This window comes from Episyrphus balteatus, chromosome 2 (assembly GCF_945859705.1).
Source record: "Episyrphus balteatus chromosome 2, idEpiBalt1.1, whole genome shotgun sequence".
Taxonomy (NCBI): Eukaryota; Metazoa; Arthropoda; class Insecta; order Diptera; family Syrphidae; genus Episyrphus; species Episyrphus balteatus.
In genome coordinates, this window is record NC_079135.1 from 65,797,087 (window position 1) to 65,816,380 (window position 19,294).

A 19,294-nucleotide genomic window follows, 5' to 3' on the forward strand; every position below is an offset into this window, starting at 1 on the left:
GTCAAAAAGTTCACATATATCAAATTATGATCGAGATATATACCAACATTCATCAAAAAATTATATAGATCTTAGTTTTCCCCTAGAATTTAACCCGGACGACTTAAGTTATACCTCCGAAATCGACAATGAATAAAAAGTTTTGTTTCTTTATTTTATTATTTTCTTATTTGTTTGAATATTCAAATTATAGTGTTTTATTATCTATACTATTATTAGTTCTATTTTACATAAATTAAAATTATTTAAAAGAAAAAATAATAATAAAAAGAAAATCCTAAAACAAAGTTTGCTGCTCAACTCTTTTAATTAAATAAAAATGAATTTCCTGGCTAAAATGTTTCCATTTATCTGGTTTTCATGTTGAATTCATAGATTTAGGTGTAAATAGACGTCTTAATGCAACTTTGCGTAGTTTCAGTCACTAATTAGAAATGCCGATTTTCCCATACATTCGTCCCACTGTGCGTCGGTAATATCGGTAATATTGTTCGGTATTCCACTATTCACGTGAATGAACTTGCTCCATACATTTGCAATCCGCATAAAAAATGTTGCGGATTTGTCACTTTTGGTTGTAAAAATTAATTCACCATCTTTAAATTAAGAAAAATGCCACTTTTTATATTTTTTTTAAGTATTTCTTAACATGTAATCGGTTGTTTTTATTTTTTCTATACAAATAAACACAAACAAAAAAATCTTTTTTTCTTTCAATTTACTTGTTCGCCATTTTTTTTAAGTTGACGTTCATGTGGACGTGAAATAGAGGGATGATAATGCAGTTTACCCAATGGATAGCAGAATGGCAAGGTAGAGTAAAAGTGAATCGAATGTGTGAATCGGATCTGAGATTCACGTGAACAGCAGACTAGGGCTGATAGTTGAAACAATATACATATAAGATTATGGTAATACGTATTAGCATTTGAACAATATCAAAGTACTTTCAATGATAAATCGTTTTAAAAAATAGGGCCCCTGATTTATGCAATTATCAAGGACGCATACGCAATAGGGTGGTTTTTTTGATTTTTAACTCCGAAAAATCGATTGCTAGACACCTCTAGAATATGCTCACCAAACATGAGCCATTTATCTTAATGGGAAGGTCCTCCGCTTCGCAATTTTCCATTTTTACATCAATCTTCTAATAAAAAAAGTTATTTTTTTATACATCGACTTTTAAGCAAATTTCTTTACATATTCTTGTACGAAATTCAACGCTCTACAAAAAAGGTTTATTACACTTTTTTCGTTTATCTAACCGTTTTAAATATATTTGATGTCCAAGGTTTGAAAAATCTTTAAAAATTCGTTTTTTGTTATTAATTTTGTAACACATTGAAAAATTATAATAATCAAACAGGCAAGACATATTCTGGTAGGAAACAGACTGCTCCACAAAAAAGGCCTTACAAACTTTTTTATTAATCTAACCATTTGAAAGATATTCGAGGTCAAATTAAAATAAAATGCACGACTGGGTCGCACGTACTTGCTCTAGTAGTTCACAGTATCTTTATCTTAAATATCTATTGGAAATTTAAGATTTTGTTGAGTGTCGAGAAAAAAAAATCAAAAAAAAAAAAAAAGTCGAAAGTTTAAAAATTAAATTCAATTTTTTTTTTTTCAAAAATGTTTTTAAAAATATTTTTTTTTTATATTTTATAATTCAAAATGATGTCTGTAAAATTTTAATAAAATTGACTTATGCTGTGATGAAATTTATGAACTTAAAAAATATGTCAATTTTTGAAAAACGGCAACGCCATATTTCCGTTCTCCGCATTTTTTGAGAAAAACTAAAAACGCAGTTTGTTTGATATTCTCCATCATCGTAATGTTGGTTTTGATTAAAACCTCAATTTTTTTTTTCTACACGAAACCAATACTTGCCCTATAGAGCAAGAAAAAAAATCTAATATCATTTCTCATTTGTTTACTTTTCAAAACTTTCTAGTTCACATAAAAGTCATTATTATCAAATTAGCAAGGTACTGTGATAACTGTACTTCCAAGAAGTTGTATTTATATTTATTTTTAGGGTGATTAACTAAAGTACTCATATTTTGGAAAATATAAATTGAATGTTTGTTTTTATTTTAATTTTTTTTTTTGTTTGTTTTGTTTAACAAGATAACTCAAGACATATTTTTTATTGAAGTTAGATTTCTTCATCTTCAAACAACTGCGACAGCCTTGGATGACTATTCGGTGGACAAATTGCTCCCATAATGAGCGACTGCACAATCCAAACAGTTGAAACAACGGGAATACCATAATACTGAGCCTTGGCCTTAATTGCATGCGAAAAGTCCGATTCTGCAACCATATATCCAGTCGTTGTTGGTGTTATGTCATCGAGTGATTTTATCAAGCGCAATTTTGCTCCGGCTGCCTTACAAATACGTCCCCACAATTCAACAAAATCACTGTGTTCACCAGCAATTAGAACAAAGGTTTTGGCAAAGGGTTGTCCATTTATTCGTAAATGATTGTTTTTTCCAATTTTCCATGGGACGAATGTTTCCGCCAATAAGGACCATCCAGCGGGTAGTTGATATTTATTAAAATCAGCTAATTTATTTTGGCGACAACTATCAATAACCCAATCGTGCGAAATAGCCTGTAAAAATAGATTCCCAAAACAATTATTATTATAAATGTATTTATTGACAATTAAGAGTATCATACTTGTATATCCGATGCTAGACATTGGACATATTTTGCCGTATTACATGGCCTTGGTGCTATAAGCTTGCACTGTTTGTATTTATTTTTAGGAACGTCTTCAAAGTAATTATATATCTTAGCTCCACCCGCTTCAAGCTGCTTTTGAAGATAACGTTTAACGTATGGAACCTCAGAAAACTGCTTGAATCTGTTGTTTTCGATGTTTTCAGCTTTTTCCTAGGAAAACATTTTTTTTTTTTTAATTATAATTGCATTTTTCTTTATTGGCCCCTACCAGAAAGCAAATATTATTTATATTTATTGGGCACATTCAGGAAATATTAAAGACTAAAGTTTTAGTCAACATCATTTTCTGAACGAAAATTTAAGTAGACGAGTAAATCGATTAAGGAAGATTTTTCTTGCCTAACTTTCCACTCAGCTTTCAAATTAAATTGCCAAAATTGGAAGGATTTTTTTTAACAGCTTACCGATCACAGACGCAAAACTTGACTAAATGTTAAGTTAAGTCCCTAACTTTATTGAAACTCAAAACTATTGCAATACCTATCGCTTGAAAATATATAAATCGCTTGCTCTAATTCAAGACTATTAAGACTACGACTTGGTAGTTGCGTGAAGAATTTCTTGGTACCAATTTGAGTACTATAGTAGAGTAACTAAAGCAAATTATAAGGGAACCCGGCCGAACAGCTCTGATTTTGACGATTTTTTTTTTTCAAACGTAGGTAATTAAAAATACTTTAAAGTCTATAGATTAAAAATTGCCGGTGTTGCCGTATTGTTTTTTTAAATTAAAATTATTATTTTTTTTAACAAAACCATTTTTTTTGCTTAAATTTCATAAAACAAATGAAAGCAAAAGATTCTCTAGGTAATTTAAGGAAAATATATAAACAGTAAGGGACAATCTTTAATCGTTTAAGCGATAAATGCAATTTTCTAACATTCTGACCTCAAACACAAAAAAAATATTTTGAAAACAACGGCAACACCTACAATATTTTAAAATACATTTTTAAAAAGCCAGAAGCTCATTCTTATCTCTTAAATTTAAATCCACTTAATTTAATCAAGACTTTTTGAAAAAATGGTCCTCAAACTCAGAATTAAAAAAAAAATGTTATTAGAAAAATTTAAAATGACTTTTTTCCAAACTTTTTCTAATAAAATATGAATTTATTTAAAAAAAATTTTTGGCCATAAATATTATCAGTTGAATTTCGAAGCAAAAAAGGTAAAATATATCACACTTTTGAAAAAAAAAAATGAAAATTACTTCAATTTCAATGGTTTTTTTTTTATTAAAACTGAATTTTTGCATTGAAATAATTAATTTTCTCAAAGACTGTGGTAAATAGGAACTTTAAACTTTTGCTATTTAACTTTCAACAGTAAGGGTTATTAAATGAATAAAAAATAATTTTATGTTTAGATGTTGAACTTTAAAAAAAAAATAAGTTACATTTTTTTTCAAAACTTTTATTAAAAAAAGTTCTTCGAAAATGAAATACTTTTTAATTTTTTTCATAAACCGTAATACATATTGACATTTCCTTTTATAATTTGAAATCATAATAAATACGGCCAAAAAAATTTGAAAATAAATGCATTTTGTATTACGACCAAGTTTAAAAAACGACATGTTAAAATTTTTTCAATAATTTTTTTTTCAAAAATCTGAGTTTAATTACCACTCTTTCAAAAGCCGTTCATTCAATTAACTTAATTTTAATTTTACATATATGACTAAGCTTCTAGCTTTTAAAAAATGTATATTTGAATATTGTAGGTGTTGCCGTTGTGTTCAAATATTTTTGTTTGTGTTTGAAGTCAATTAATAAGAAAATTGCATCTATCGCTTGAACTATGGAAGATTGTCCCTCACTCCCATATATTTTTTTCCTTGAATTTCCTAGACAATTAAATTTAAAAAATCAAAACGGCAACACCGGCAATTTTTAATCTATAGACTTTAAAGTATTTTTAATTACCGACGTTTGAAAAAAAAGATCATCAAAATCTAAGCTGTTCGGCCGGGTTCCCTAATATTGCCAATTTTTGAGCTTTAGTTACTCCACTACTAAGTATTACTAAGTTTTTGTTTTAAACCTAGTATGCAGATCGCGCTAAATTTTAGTTCCCATACAAATTATCGAAAAAAATTTGCCGAGCTAAAATGTATCAATATAACTTGTATGGGACTTTTAGATCGGCTAAAATTTAGCTCGATCTGCGTACCAGGCTTTATTACAAAAAGTACCAAAGTATTTATTTGTTTTCCAATATTGCTATAACAATTTTATTTTTCAAAGGGGTTTTTGTATGTCTTTTTCATACTTGAGGTGTAATCAGTTTATATTGAATTGTTCATTCAAAAGCCTTCAATTTTTTTTAAATGTAAATGTACATACTGTAGACCGAGAGTTGGCAGCGGATTTCTTGAGCGAGAGGTAACTGATTTATATTAATAATACATTAAATAATCATTTTTAGCAAAAAAAACAAAACCGACTTCCATGGATCAAAACTGGGTTTTATGGTTTTTAAAATAGTTCCTATGGCTAAAAGTGAACTAAATTGAAATGGGACCACGCTGCAGCCACCAGCTTTCCAATACAAAAAGAATTATCAAAATTGGTTCACTCAGTCCAAAGTTATGCGGTAACAAACATAAAAAAAAAAAAAAAATACAGTCGAATTGAATACCTCCTTTTTGGAAGTCGGTAAAAAATAAAAACGAATGCTTTGATTTCGAATTTACACGGCAACACTTCTTTCGGGAACAATATAGTACAGGGAAAATAGTACATAAAATCAACAAATAAAAAAAAAATTATTACACTCATGAAACTTGGCAAAAAGTTTGCTTTTGGGATAAGAACCAAGAATAAAAAAGTCTATAAGAAAAAGTTGGGTGGAACAGTAAGTTTTAAGAACGGAATAAGTCCAACGTTTTTAAATCTTTATACCTGTCTACCAGAAACCGATAGAAATAAAATTTCTATTTCATTCGACTCAAAACCACATCATCTTTATTTTATCTTAAGGTCAAACATCTGAAAACAGTAAAATATAGAAGCTATTCAGGTTTTTTCGTTTTCCCAACAATTTTGCAAAATGGACTTATTCCGTTTTAGTAGACCGAGAGCCCACAGGAAATTTTGGAAGTGAAGGAATAACCTATTTCGCAGCTTTTTATAGTTTTCAGGGGATTAAAAAACGCGTGTTTTCCAGACTTAATTCACACTATTTTACAGTGATAAAATTCAGCCGTATTTTACATTTACTCAGTATTTTACTAAGTAAACTTTTTAATCTATAAACAACAAACGAATACTTTTATGTATTTCTTAATAATCTTTTATTGTCGAAGGGTCTAAAATGTATAAAATTTGAACAAAATTGTCTATCGTAAACGAACAAATAAAAAACGTTTGTTTATCCTTAGCAATCACTTTTTTCAATTAAAAACTCTCTTGGGCTGATCTGGTAAGTCATAATTTTGCCTACTAGCATTTATTGGAAAACTTGCGTTTAAAACCCCCTGAAAACCATAAAAAGCTGCGAATTAAAGCACTAAAACTTCTGAATTCGATACATCAGAACGCATCTAGCTATATAAGACTACATTCTTAAATTTTGGTTATACCTTCTTTTCCAAAATTGCATGTCTTATTTAAGAGAACAAATTGAGATCAGAATCATTGGCTTGCAATGAACAAAAATTAAGTACGAGTACATGTGTATAATTAAATTAAATATAATTTCAAAAACATCTATTTGATCAAATTAACAAAAACTCACCTGTTGATATCGGTGTGGTCTGAGTCCTACTGTGCATGTAAGGAGAAAATGTTTGTTACGAAAGAGTGTATTCGATTTTGCCAGTGGCCCCAATAGTTGATCTACATCACAGTTCGGTTGGCTTTTCTTGTAATCAGATATAAATATCATCCCTTTGAATATGTAATACATATATTATTTTCTTTAATTAGTAGAATATAATCTAAAATCACATACGAGCGAGTTCAGAATCATTGGCTGAATTCTGAAGTTCTGGTTGCACACCCTCAACTAATTCCAAACCAACCTTTTCCTTAGGCGAAGCAGGTGGCGTAGATTCTAGTGTGTCCGAGCTGTCACTATCATCATTTATCCGTTTTGGAGGTGCCGAATTAAATGGTAATCTGAAAATTTTAAAACAGTTCATTGTGGTAAACCATTTTTTTTTTGCGTATAGTTAAATACAAAATTGATGCAAATAATTAAAGAAATAATTACGTGTAAATAAGTGTTGAAGTCCTTTTCATCCAACGAAATAGTAATCGAGTTTCCAATCTTTTTTTCACTTTTATTTTATTTTATTTACTTAGTTTTTAACAACAATAAAAAAGAACAACACAAACTTATCAAATTTACAAGAGGATTCATCACAAAACAAACGCGACACTAGTAACCGTAAAACGGAAGCAGTAATATTTATAATTTGTTCATTATTTTAAATTACAAACCGAACGTATATTCCGACATCTATTACTACTTCGTTAAATAAAAAGGAAACAAATAAATATACGTTTGAGCGCGAATTAATTTCGTTAAACGCGATTAGATTGGAAAATAGCAGAAAAAGAAACCCAAGTAGAGAAAGAAAGCCAAAGTTCATCAAAATATTTAAAATACAATATAGCCAAGTGGGCAGAGAAATATCAGACTATTGATTTTAATGAATTTTCTCCAATGCCATACAAAAATTTTGTTTTTTAATGAAGTTAAATAAAGAAATCATTCTTCAGTTGTCATATCAAACATTGTTTTAACGATCTTAGAGGATAACGTTCTATCATTTTCTTTTCTTAAACTTAATTCTTATTGTTTGTTTAGCACGAATCCCAGAAAATTACCATTTAATAAGGACGAGCTATACAACGATCAGGTAAACGAATCAATGAAATTATTTCAATTAATTATTATTTTTTGGTAAATATGTACGTGCTTATTTATTTCCTGGTATTTTTTTTTTTTTTTTCAATTTCAAACAAACATCTTTCGACATAATTCTCATGTTTGCAATATTAATTAGTCTTGTCACTATAACTGGCCGCTTACGTAATGTTTTGGCAACACGAAAAGAAGTCATAAAATAAAAAACTTTTGTTAACTTTAATTCGTTCCTCATAAATAGTTGTCAACTACTTAAAAAAAAAAACACTAAAAAGTTCCTTGTGGAACACACAATATTCTTTTAAACTGAACTTACTAATTGCTTAAACGAATCTTAATCATGTTACAAAACACTGTCGACTAGGCTAATAGAAAATATATACTTAAATGAAAAGAAATTACCATCCAGAGTACAAGTTTTATTATTAAAATTAAATTATACTTTTAATATGCATAATGTTTATTGATACATATCCATACATATATATATAAACATATTATTCATATATATATAATTTTTGTTTCAGTTACACCGTAATATTTATATCTAAAAACTATTTATTTATTTTTTATTTTATATTGAAAAATAAGGGAATTTAATGAACTACTAGGATGCATGAGAGGTGTTCTTTGCATTTTTTTGAGGTTGTGTATATTTATTTTTTAATTGTATATTCTTCTTGTATCTTCTCTTCATACTTCAATTCATAAAACAATTTAAAATAAAATGTATTTTTTTTTTGTTTTCTTTTATTTTACTTATATTTTTTATTATTAATAAATTTTAAATGTTGATATTTCGAAAGTAATATACTTATTTCTATTTTAAGTTACAACATTGATTGGTAAATAAGATAGCGCTTATTATAAAATATATTTTTAAATAATTCAGTTATGCCATGTTCTTACGTATTTTTTATTTTTTTATTATTTTAAGAAATTAAAAAAAGAAATGATAAAGGAAATATTTATCAAAAACAAGTGAAAACTAATTTTACGCAAACAACAAATTTATTTGTTTATATTTGCACCCTTCGTATGAGCGATGTATGCCAAACACTAAAATTTCTACATAAGATCTTCAAGCTTATCTTAATTGTTTACTCCTAAAATCCTTTCCTTAAAACAAAACAAAAAAAAAAAATCTAATAAAAATTAAATCCGTTAGTAAATAATGGAAATTTATGTTATGCCAATACATTCATTAATGTTAAAACATTTTTAGACACAGCCTAACTAAGATTGAATGAATTGAGTGTTTAATTGTTGACCTTTGTAAGCATAAAAACAATGTCGAAAGTAAGCGTGAGATTTGCTTCTTTTAATTTGTAAGCCTTTGGATGTATTTTACAAGCCAAGTTATAACTATACTTGAAAAACCACATTATTATATAAAACAAAAAAGTGATTTCTGTTTTAATAAAAGATTTGGAATTCAATTACATTAATTCCAAATAATAATCACCAATTTTGTTTTTTTTTTTACAGTTATATCATTGTTTCCTCAGTTAAACAAAGTGCTCTTTCACTTGCGTTTGATAAAATAAATGTTCTCCATGTTTTAGAAGATACGTTTCATTTTCTAAACTGATGTTTTTATATCCAATAATCTGCTTGTTTCCCTATACAAGGCACTTCTTTATTATATAGCTCGAAACGCATTGAGCGATGCGATAGAGTTATCAAACTACATACAATTAAATTATGCTCTACTTAATTTTAACATGGAGTGCGTCTTATAGCCTGTTTTGATAAGGACAAATGAGATAATTACCCGTACAAATTTCAAATATGAAATGAGTTAATATCCACCTCATTTGTACGAAATGAGCCAGCATATGAAGTTAATCTACGAACAAAAACACCCAATACATCATTGTGAATAGGTCATTTTTTTGCGTCACATCTTTTTCTAGCACATTTCGTTCAAATGAGGTGCAAATTATTTCTCATTTCAAATTTGAATATTGTCTAGGAAATATTATCTCATTTGTCTTAGTCAAAACAGGCTATTATATATATTATATATAAAGAAAGCTTATTTAACCTTTATAAGGTGGTAGTGAAATCAGTCCAGGGATCATTGAAATAGTGTAAATGCAGTTCCTGAAAAATAAAATCATATCTGACAATTTGATGTTACAACAATGATGATGATCTCCAAATAAAAGTTATACTTGCATATTTTTTGTTTTTAAATTTAAGACTGAACCAAATGCTCAAAAAGAAAATTAGCTTTTCTACCAAATTATTAATAAAACAATATGAAACATTATTCTAAAAAAACATTTTACCTAAATCATTTCTAGAAGCTCACAAAACTGCTTGTTTGCTTGTGCGAATTATTTTCTTTACAATTCATAGAAACAAACAAGCCTAATCAAAGCTAAATTATTAAAAAAGTTTAAAGTGGCCTTTAGTTAATTTTAATATGTAGATTATATTTTTAAATCTAAAATATCTGAATTTTGAATTTCTGTTAAATCAAATAAAAATAATCGTTTAATGTTTTAAAAGTAATTTAAATTTCCTAGGTTTTATAGACTTTACTATATATTACATTTATATAACAAACAAAAAAGACTTGAAGCTTTAATGTATGTTCCTGTGAAATTTCAAAGGGCTTAAATAAAAACTAACAACAACATTGTGGCAATAACTTCCTCATTCGCTTGTAAGAAAGAAATATGTTTCGAGTACTGGTTTCGGTTATTTTAATAGCTAACCACCGTCTCATGCAAGAAAAAAATTTATTTTTGTTACTACTTTATCAATCGTTAAAATAAAAGAAAAAGTTAATTTAAGTATATCAAAATTGAAATCTTATTAAAAATTATAATGACGATAATGAGACATAATTAAAACATAAAGATTTCCTTTCAATGTTTTCTGTTTTAGTTTTTTTTTTTTTTTTTTGTCAAGAGGAATGTTAGCTTTATGCTCTCTTATTTTAGCATACAATTCTAAATATACATTCGAACATGGTTATAATGAACTAAGTATTGGCTATTTTGTATACTTAGCGTGGTAAAATTTCAAGTTTTGCTCAAACTTATCTTTAGGATGATATACTTTTTTTTTTAATTTTTTTTTCTTTTTAGCCTATTTTATTTAATGTACTTAAAAAAGTAGTATGGTGTGAGTGGGGTGTGTGCAATTTTTTAAGAATACCTTTTTTGTCTCTTTCCGCCCCTTTTGCCGACCGCACCAGAATATCCTGCCTCGGGAGTGCTGGGTGATGCTGGTGGTCGCTTATTCCGAGATGGTCTAGTTCCAAACGATTCTTCCTCTTCTATACCCTCGATGCCTTTATTAACGTTTTGAATTTTCTGTATTTCTTTTGCCTGGTCTACTTCCAAATAGATATCAGAAGCGGTGACTTTAACCGTTGTATTTTCTGTCTTAACATTGTAATAAACTTTGTTGTTTGATTTTTCTATAGACATAACAACACCATTTTCATAATCTTCATCTACCAAAGCGTAAACCTGTTGATCTTGCAATGGCAATGTGTCGCCTTCTCCAAAAACTATTGACTCTTTTGGAAGTGTCTTAGATGCTCCATCTTCAAAAAGAACAACAAATTTGTTACCGGGCTTTTCACCGGTTATTTTACCGGCATAGAACTTCTTGTCCACCCATTTCGCAAGCACACATGGACCGGCTTTCGAGTCCTCACTGTCAGCTTCATCACCTTTTGGAGTATCTTTATTGATGTCTCGCTTGACTTGTTTCGCTTTAGGAGTGTTTTCGACATCGTCTTCTTGCATAGATCTTTTGCGTGCACGTTTTGATTTGCTCGCTGACGTTGAGGGTGTCTCTGCGGAGGGACTAATCTTTTTGTTCTTTTTAATTTGATGAGTTGGTGTGCTTGCTTCTAATATTGCTGCAGTTGCTTGTTTTGCACTTTCAGGATTAACAGCGTGTTTAATCTTCGTGAATTGATTTATCATAAAATTGCATAGTTCTTCGATGCCTAGTATGGTATGTTTGTTTTGCGAAGCTATCAAACTATGGCAGTTTATTGAAGACGATGTTGATGCCGATGTTGGGGTATCTACTGTTTGTGGCAATGAATATGCTGGTAAACTAGTTACGCTGCCATTGGATGAACTTTGAACAGAACTTTCTGATGCGGAAGGTTTATCAATTTCGCTCTTGTTCTTATTACTAGAAAGATCGACACGTTCAATCGATAGGTACCGGACATCATTTTTCTCACAACAAACATTTACTTCGTATGTGCTATCTTTTTTTAAATCTGAACCAGATAGGTCAGATAATTTGATTTCAAACTTTTCATTAGATTTTTGATTTTTTGTTGGTGTTGATGTTTCCTCTTCATCCGTTGTTGTATCCGGCATACCATTGTATTTTTTTATGGCATCAATGTATTTTTTCATCGTACCATCAGATGAGGGATGATCAGTTTCACTCGCTAAAATAAAAAAAAAGTTATTATTTTTCTACATAGAAAAATAGTAATTTTTTCGTAAATAGGGATAGTAGATAAATACAAATACGATAGATTTTGTAAATTAACCTTCAATGTTTTCGTAAAAAGGGATAGTGGTTGCAAAATCGGATTTAATAAATCCGATTGCGATGGGTATATGAAAACAGTTACACAAACAAATGTGTACTTAATGAAAACGCAAATTTTGCAATAGGGTAAGTGAAAACCACAAATATCAGAAAGCATTTGCATCTTCTGTAAGAAACAGACATGATAATAATGTCTAAATCTTAAATTTAAAATAAAAGACTAAGTTGAAGTTTAATCTCTAAGAAAATACACAAGGTCGAAAGGCTGTTGAATGTAAGAAGACCAAAATAAACAAATATTGAAAAATTACAAAAACAAAAAAACCGCACATTGTGCATGTGTATACTACTTTAAGTTTCACGATTTACTTTACTTGAATTTCCATTTGCCACCAAAACCAAATACACTTTTTTGTATCTCCTAGCCGAAATGATTTGAAAATACTGATATCCCATTTGCGAAAAGAGATCATTAATATCAATTTTTCGAAATCTAGATTTCAAGCGATATTTACACCTATTCGCATACACCTTCCACACACATCGCTATATTTCACATTTCTCTGAAAATTTGTTTTTGTAAATTCTTTACATGTCGTCGGTCTCATAAGAAAACCTCGTAACTCCAAAATGACTTTTGAATGCCATTCTTTAGAAAATATGTCAGCGGAGCAACCCAGAAAATTTGGGGTCATTCCGAAAACTCTAAATAGACTTAAATTCAAATTTTGCACAGCGCATTTCTTCCCAACTACTCTGTTGTTTGTTTACTTTTTCGTCTCTCCTGTAAAATTTTGATTTTGGGAGTTACGAGGTTTTCTCATGAGACCGACTTGTTTATTTATATAGAAAAATTGCTCACACACAATTACGAATAAAAATCGAATGTGATTTGATTTCGCCCTCACTCGAACAACTAAAAGACTCTTATTATCCTACTCTTTCTGTATGCTGAAGAGACTTTGACGAAGGTTGATAAAAACTCTTTGGATTATTTGAGAGAAAATTCATTCGGGCGATTTTTGGTTCCGTCTACATTGATGATGAATGAAGAATAAAAGACACTAACCTCACCAAACGAGTTATGATGCAGCAAATGAGTTGGCTAGGTCATGTGCAGCTCATGTACAACAATGATCCGGCCCGAAAAGTTTTCGGCTTCAATTCAGAGAGACGGCGACCAGGTTTTAGTTAGCGCACGCAACTCGAAGGGAACCTCAATCAACTTGGTGTGCGCAACTAAAAAATTGGCTAGGTTATGTGCAGCGCATGTACAACAATGATCCGGCCCGGAAAGTTTTCGGCTCCAATTCAGAGAGACGGCGACCAAGTTTTAGTTAGCGCACGCAACTCGAAGGGAACCTCAATCAACTTGATGTGCGCAACTGAGAAAGGATGGCTAAGGATAGAGCGGGCGCGGGCTAGAGAAACTTTTTGGTTGAGTCGTATTTAACATTGTATGGCAGTTACCAGAAAATGACAATTACAAATTATAGATTGTTTAGAGCCAATTGAAATGAGACTTAACCCTCGGCACACATTTGCGAACTTGCAGTTCAAAAATTTTAAATCTCCCGCACTCGTAGAGCATGCATGCAGCCATGTATTGTGTAAGGTAATTATGTCAATGTATTAGAGTAAGCATACAGCAGTACATTAGATTCCTTCGCTGCACACTTGCTGTACACTGAGCTCCGAGATGTAGGCATAAGCCAAATTCGTACCCGTATGCCTAAGGTGTGCATTAAAAAAGTCGAGGAATTTTTTTTTTAATTTACAAATTATAATATATATGCGGTTTTATAATCGAAAACGTAAGTACAGTTGTCACAAATGGTCAAATATAATAAACTTAGGCCCAGTTGTACAAACATTTAATCCGTGGTTCAGCAACTTTTATCTTATGAAATCGGTGGAAAGGTTCCAGTTTAGCACTGGTGCAAGGTTCACATATGTAAAAATCGCCACATCCATGCTTGAACCAAAGTTGACCCGCAGCTAATCCGCCGAAATCGGTGGGTTAAATTTCTGAACCAAGGCTGATCCACGTTTGTACAACTGGCACTTTAAAAAAAATACATCGTGTACGAGTTTGTAGAATGAGCTGCTCCAATATGAAAAAGTCAAACTCTTTTTTTGTCAATTTTTTTTAGTAATAAAAATGGAGCACCGGTATGATTTGTGTAGTACATATGCCACTGCATATTGTGCAATGTTATGGGAATTCGTGCAACGGAAAGTGTTAGTTTAGGCTTCTAGGCAACATACGGAGAATTGGGATCGACGCAGTGAATAGATGGACCGATAACAAGTAAAATAAACATTAAAGTGAAAATGTCCAAAACTGCAGATTTGATGTTTTGGCGTTGTGCCGATGATATACAGGGTGTCCCAAAAGTAATGGATCAAACGAAATATTCTGATAGGCCAACTTTAAAGCTCTCAGAATTTGGTAACTTGTTCATCCCAAATCCTTACGGTTTTCAATTTAATGCAGTTTTTGTGAAATTTCGTATTTTTCTTCCTCCGCTCATAAATTGATTTTTGTTTTTTACAATTCTTTCACTATAAAATTGCCTAATAATAAGAAATAATTAATTAATCAAAATATTTTTTATTTCATACGCCATTTTTCTGCAATTTCTTACTTTTATTTTAGAGCAACATCCCGAAAAAAAATTGTATTGTGTGATAAAGGTTTATTATTGTAAAAACTTGCCGTGTTATTGCAGTTTTCAAAAGTGTGTAAAAGTTTCCAAAGTTGAATTTAGAATTCTAGATATTACAAATTAATTGCAACAAAACAGGGCTTTTCAGAGAAAAATAACAAAGAAAAATAAACACATTTTCTCGACCGTTGTTTTTTTATTTCTTTTTGACTAAAAGGCTCGATTTTTGTTTGTTATTTTGCTTTGAAAATCCCTGTTTTTTGCATTCAAATTGTAATATCTTTCGTTCTAATTTCAATCGAAAAAAATAAGAAATTTTATTTTTAATGTAGCACTCGTGTTCCAATTGTTGCTAACAATATGTCCGGAACCTGATTCAAGGAAATCAAAAAATATCTCCACCTTGCTGACAACAATAATTTGGTTGTCACTAACAAATGGCAAAAATAAGGCGTTAAGAAAGTAATGCGACATAACACTTTATGTAGATAAAGAGTTTTTTTTTATGTTTCATAAAAAAAAAATAATCATGCATTGTGCCATTATACCTGCTTGTTAATTAGAAGAAAATGATAGAGACATAAAGCGTCAATACGTTAACGTACGTATGCCGTAGTTCGACCTCAGGTTCCAAAACTCTAATTATTATAAATGAATAAATGGGGGTGCTGCTCCCAGCAAAATTAAAAATTAAAGTTATGTTTAAGCTTTTTACTAAACAAAATTAGGGAAAATTTAAATTTTTATATTTTTAGGGAATTTCATAAATAGTGTACAAAAATAAAATCTGTTTTTGTAACTAGTTGAACACTATTTAAATGATCTTTTTCACAAAAGCAAGTATGCTATTTGATTTATTGCATAAAAGGGAATTTTTAGAACAAACATTTTGAAATTATTTGTTGAGTTTGACCAATTTTTTAGTGTAAATACTCCACTGTTATTAGGCTTTTTTGGTCTATGTAAAGGAAATGCGAATAGTCAGTTCTATTCCATTATTTTTTCACAACGTTTCGTAAGTGTTTCTTACTTCTTTATGGGTGTTTATTCAATCTATTAGTACAATGTTGTTTTAGTTTAATTAATTATAAAATCAAATATTTTTTTCTCATTCTTACTTAATTATTAAAAACATGTTTTAAATAATTAAGTAAAAAATAAGAGGATAGAACTTGTTTTATTCGCATTCCCTTTACATAGACCAAAAAAGCGTAATAACAGTGGAAAATTTTGAAAATCGTTGGAGCCGTTTTTTAAAAAAATAATTTTTTGTTTCTGTATGAAAATGTTTGGTTGAAATCTGTTTCGTCGTTTAAGCCTGGTACGCTGCTCGCGCTAAATTTTAGCTCCCATACAAATTATCGAAAATTTTCATCTGAGCTAAAATGGATCCCATACAAATTATCGATAACTTGTATGGGAATTTTATCTCGGCTAAAATTTAGCGCGAGCAGCGTACCAGGCTTTACGAGAAATTCATAAATAAAAAAAAAAAAAACGTTGTATGGCAGGTATCGTTAATAACGGTACAAAAAATATTTTTTCATTTCCAAAGGAAGCTTTTATGTGTTACGCTACACAGTTAGTTTTGGTCCTAAAAAATTCTATTTGTGCTCTAGGGAATCACCCAAAACTGTTAACTACCAAGTTTGAAAAAAATCGCTTAATTAGTTTAGGCTGTAGCTCGAGGTACACACAGACAGACAGAATTGCCGGATTGCATTCGGCTCTTAATGTGATAACCCAATAAGTTTGATTGGGGTATACTCTTATTTTTAGTTGTTAAATTTGTCCAGTAGTATCTTAAAAATCTAAAATTATCATTTTTTGGTAATTGTTAAGTTAATCCAAACTGCGGTCTTCAATAAAAATTAAAAAAAATTTTAAACAATAGGCAACTCTACTTGAGAAAACAAAAACAACATATATTTTACTACTTACTTGCACATGTGCCACTCTCCGTTGTTGAATCTTCAAAACTTTTAGTTAATGGTTTTGTAGATGTTGCTTCTTCCTCTTTATCTGTGTGACTTAATTCAGCGGCATCCGAAATTTTGCTTACATTTTCCGATGATATTTCAAATTGCTTTTGAATAGGCGTACTATTAAATACGTTAGACGATGAAACCGGTGTGTTTGTTAAACTGCTAGAAACAATATTCTCTTTTGGCTTTGATTTTAATTCAAGCAAAATTTTGTTTTCTTGTGGTTTTGTTGTTGTTGTTGATGTTGTGGATGTATCAAGGCCTGAATCGACTTTTTTATCATCATCATCACCATCAATTGTGTGATTGACGACTTTCACCAATTCAATATCTGGTTTTTCTATTTCATCCTTTATTGGTTCTTTTGTGCTTTCAGTTTTGCTGTGACTATTAATAGAATTTGCCGCATCCGAAGAACTATTTTCTACATATGTTTTCTTAATGTCTTCTTTTTGTTCGCTAGTTTTGGCGGTCAATGTTTCCTTCATATCAACATCATTAACCTCCGACTCTTCTTGTTTCGGTTTAGCTTCATTGTCTAATGAGTTTTCTTCAGAAACCATTTCTACATTTTCATCGGCTGATACAGATTCCTTGGCCTCTTCAACATCCATTACTTCACTGTTAACCTCAACATCGGTGGCTGCATTCGAGTCGTCAACTTCCATTTTATCCTTTTCGACTGTTTCCATTTTTTCAACATCATTCTCTTTCTCCGTTGAAACTACAGAACCGGTGGACTCTACCTTTGGTTCAGTAACAATGGCTTTTTGCTCATCTGGCTTACACAATGCTTCGCTGTGTGTCGAGTTATTCTCAATCTTTTTCGGCGTTGTTGAACTGGAAACCAAGGCATCTTTATTTGCATTCACTTCATTGGCTGATGGTTTTTCGGAGCTAGCTTCAGACTTTTCTGTTGTTTTGGTCGGCGTTATATCTTTATTATCCACACTGGATGTAGCTGATGGTTCATTACTTCTCGCCACTGGTTCTTCTTCCACATCAAGAACTTTATCTCCAACAACAACATCATCAACTGCAGAAGCTTCACAATCAATTATATGTTTGGCCTTCAATTCTTCGGCAACATTGTTGGCTTTCTCAACTTCTTTTACTTCGCCGTCGCTCTTTTCCATTTCTTCAATCTTTTTTAAGAATTCATTTTCTGATGCTTTACTTATGTCTTCGGAGCTTTCAACTTTGTCATGGCAAACTTCGTCAATTTGCTCCAGCAAATCATCCTTTTCGTCAGACAATAATAATTGTTCTTCATTCATTGTTGAGCTGCAATCAGCTTCGGATTTTTTAAGTTCGGCGGTAGCAGTAGCTGGGTTGGCCGTGGCCGCAATTTTTTCAACAGCGGCGTTGTTTAATTTTTCGTCTACGACGACGGAATCTGAAATGTATACACACAAGCAAATTGGCGCTCAATAAATAATTCAATAAAAAATAAATTTCTTTGCAAAATTTTCCAACATTTACAAATAACTAATGTATTTTTAAGTTATTTCAATTATTTTTATATTATTATAGTAATGAATAGACGAACAACAAATGAAAGAATTTTTCATGTAAAAAAAAAAAAAAAACGAAATGAAAGAAAAAATACCTTTTTTCAAGAACGACGCGTCCTGTACGCTTGCCGCAGTTTTTCCTTCAACTTCCATATTTCGTTTCTTATTATAAATAACGAAAATAAAAAAGAAATTTTATAATTTCTAGTGTTTCGACAATATACTTATGATTTTTTTTAATCAATTTAACAAATTAGAAGCCGTTATTTGTTCAAAATAATGAGAAAAGAAAAGCCGAGTTAACAATTACACCATTCGCCATTTGTATTTATGAAATCAGAGATACCAACCTTTCGAAACGGTAGAGTGAAAATCAAAAGTCAGAAAAATAAAAAAAGACGCGCTCTAAGGTTGCGACCACATGTGATATTTCACAGAAGGGGCATTACCGATTTGAAACTGAATAGAATTGAAACAAATAGCAGTGAAAGCACGTGAACAGTTGGCAAAAAGGCTAATTTCTTGCAAAAGTACAAAAGTGAAAATATTTTTTTCTCGCTACAAGCACAGTTTGTTTGCAAAAACGAGTACACAAATTGTTTTTTAAACCCTAGTGCGCTGCTGATGCGAAACAAACTTTTCCATACAAAATTTCGTTAACGAAATCTTGAACGAAATTTAATTTGTTTTTTTTGTTTGCTTTTAAATTTATTTTTTTATGTTTTTTCGTGAATATTTTGATTTGTACTTTTACGAGTATTATTTTTACTTTTCTGTAATACCCGATGGTATTTTTTGTCCGCTGTTGGCTTTGTAGACTCCAAGATTTTTCGTTTCGCACCAGCAGCGTACTAGGCTTAAGGCTAAACAAAATACAACACTTTTTGAAAAAGTACAAAAGTGAAAATATTTTGTTTTCTGGCTAGCGTTTTAATTTTTG

The 19,294-nt window shown here is 30.4% G+C and overlaps 1 protein-coding gene across 1 annotated transcript; it reads right to left on the reverse strand.

The window, feature by feature from the left end:
* Positions 1 to 2,000: 2,000 nt before the first annotated feature.
* LOC129910749 (TP53-binding protein 1-like) lies at positions 2,001 to 18,706 on the reverse strand. Its single transcript, XM_055988255.1, has 7 exons — positions 18,450 to 18,706; positions 16,797 to 18,236; positions 10,813 to 12,079; positions 6,721 to 6,887; positions 6,505 to 6,656; positions 2,698 to 2,913; positions 2,001 to 2,629 (listed from the first exon to the last, which is right to left on the reverse strand). The coding sequence occupies exons 1-7, from the start codon at positions 18,505 to 18,507 to the stop codon at positions 2,168 to 2,170; spliced, it is 3,762 nt and encodes a 1,253-aa protein (XP_055844230.1). The 5' UTR covers positions 18,508 to 18,706; the 3' UTR covers positions 2,001 to 2,167.
* Between the last annotated feature and the right edge of the window lie 588 nt (positions 18,707 to 19,294).

Bases quoted from the DNA above. Each gene is read 5' to 3' on its own strand.
- LOC129910749 (XM_055988255.1), bottom strand. From the start codon at position 18,507: ATGGAAGTTGAAGGAAAAACTGCGGCAAGCGTACAGGACGCGTCGTTC. The intron at 12,080-16,796 runs GTAAGTAGTAAA...TTTTTATTTTAG, and splicing joins GGAGAGTGGCACATGTGCAA to CGAGTGAAACTGATCATCCC. The intron at 2,630-2,697 runs GTATGATACTCT...CTATTTTTACAG, and splicing joins GTCTAGCATCGGATATACAA to GCTATTTCGCACGATTGGGT.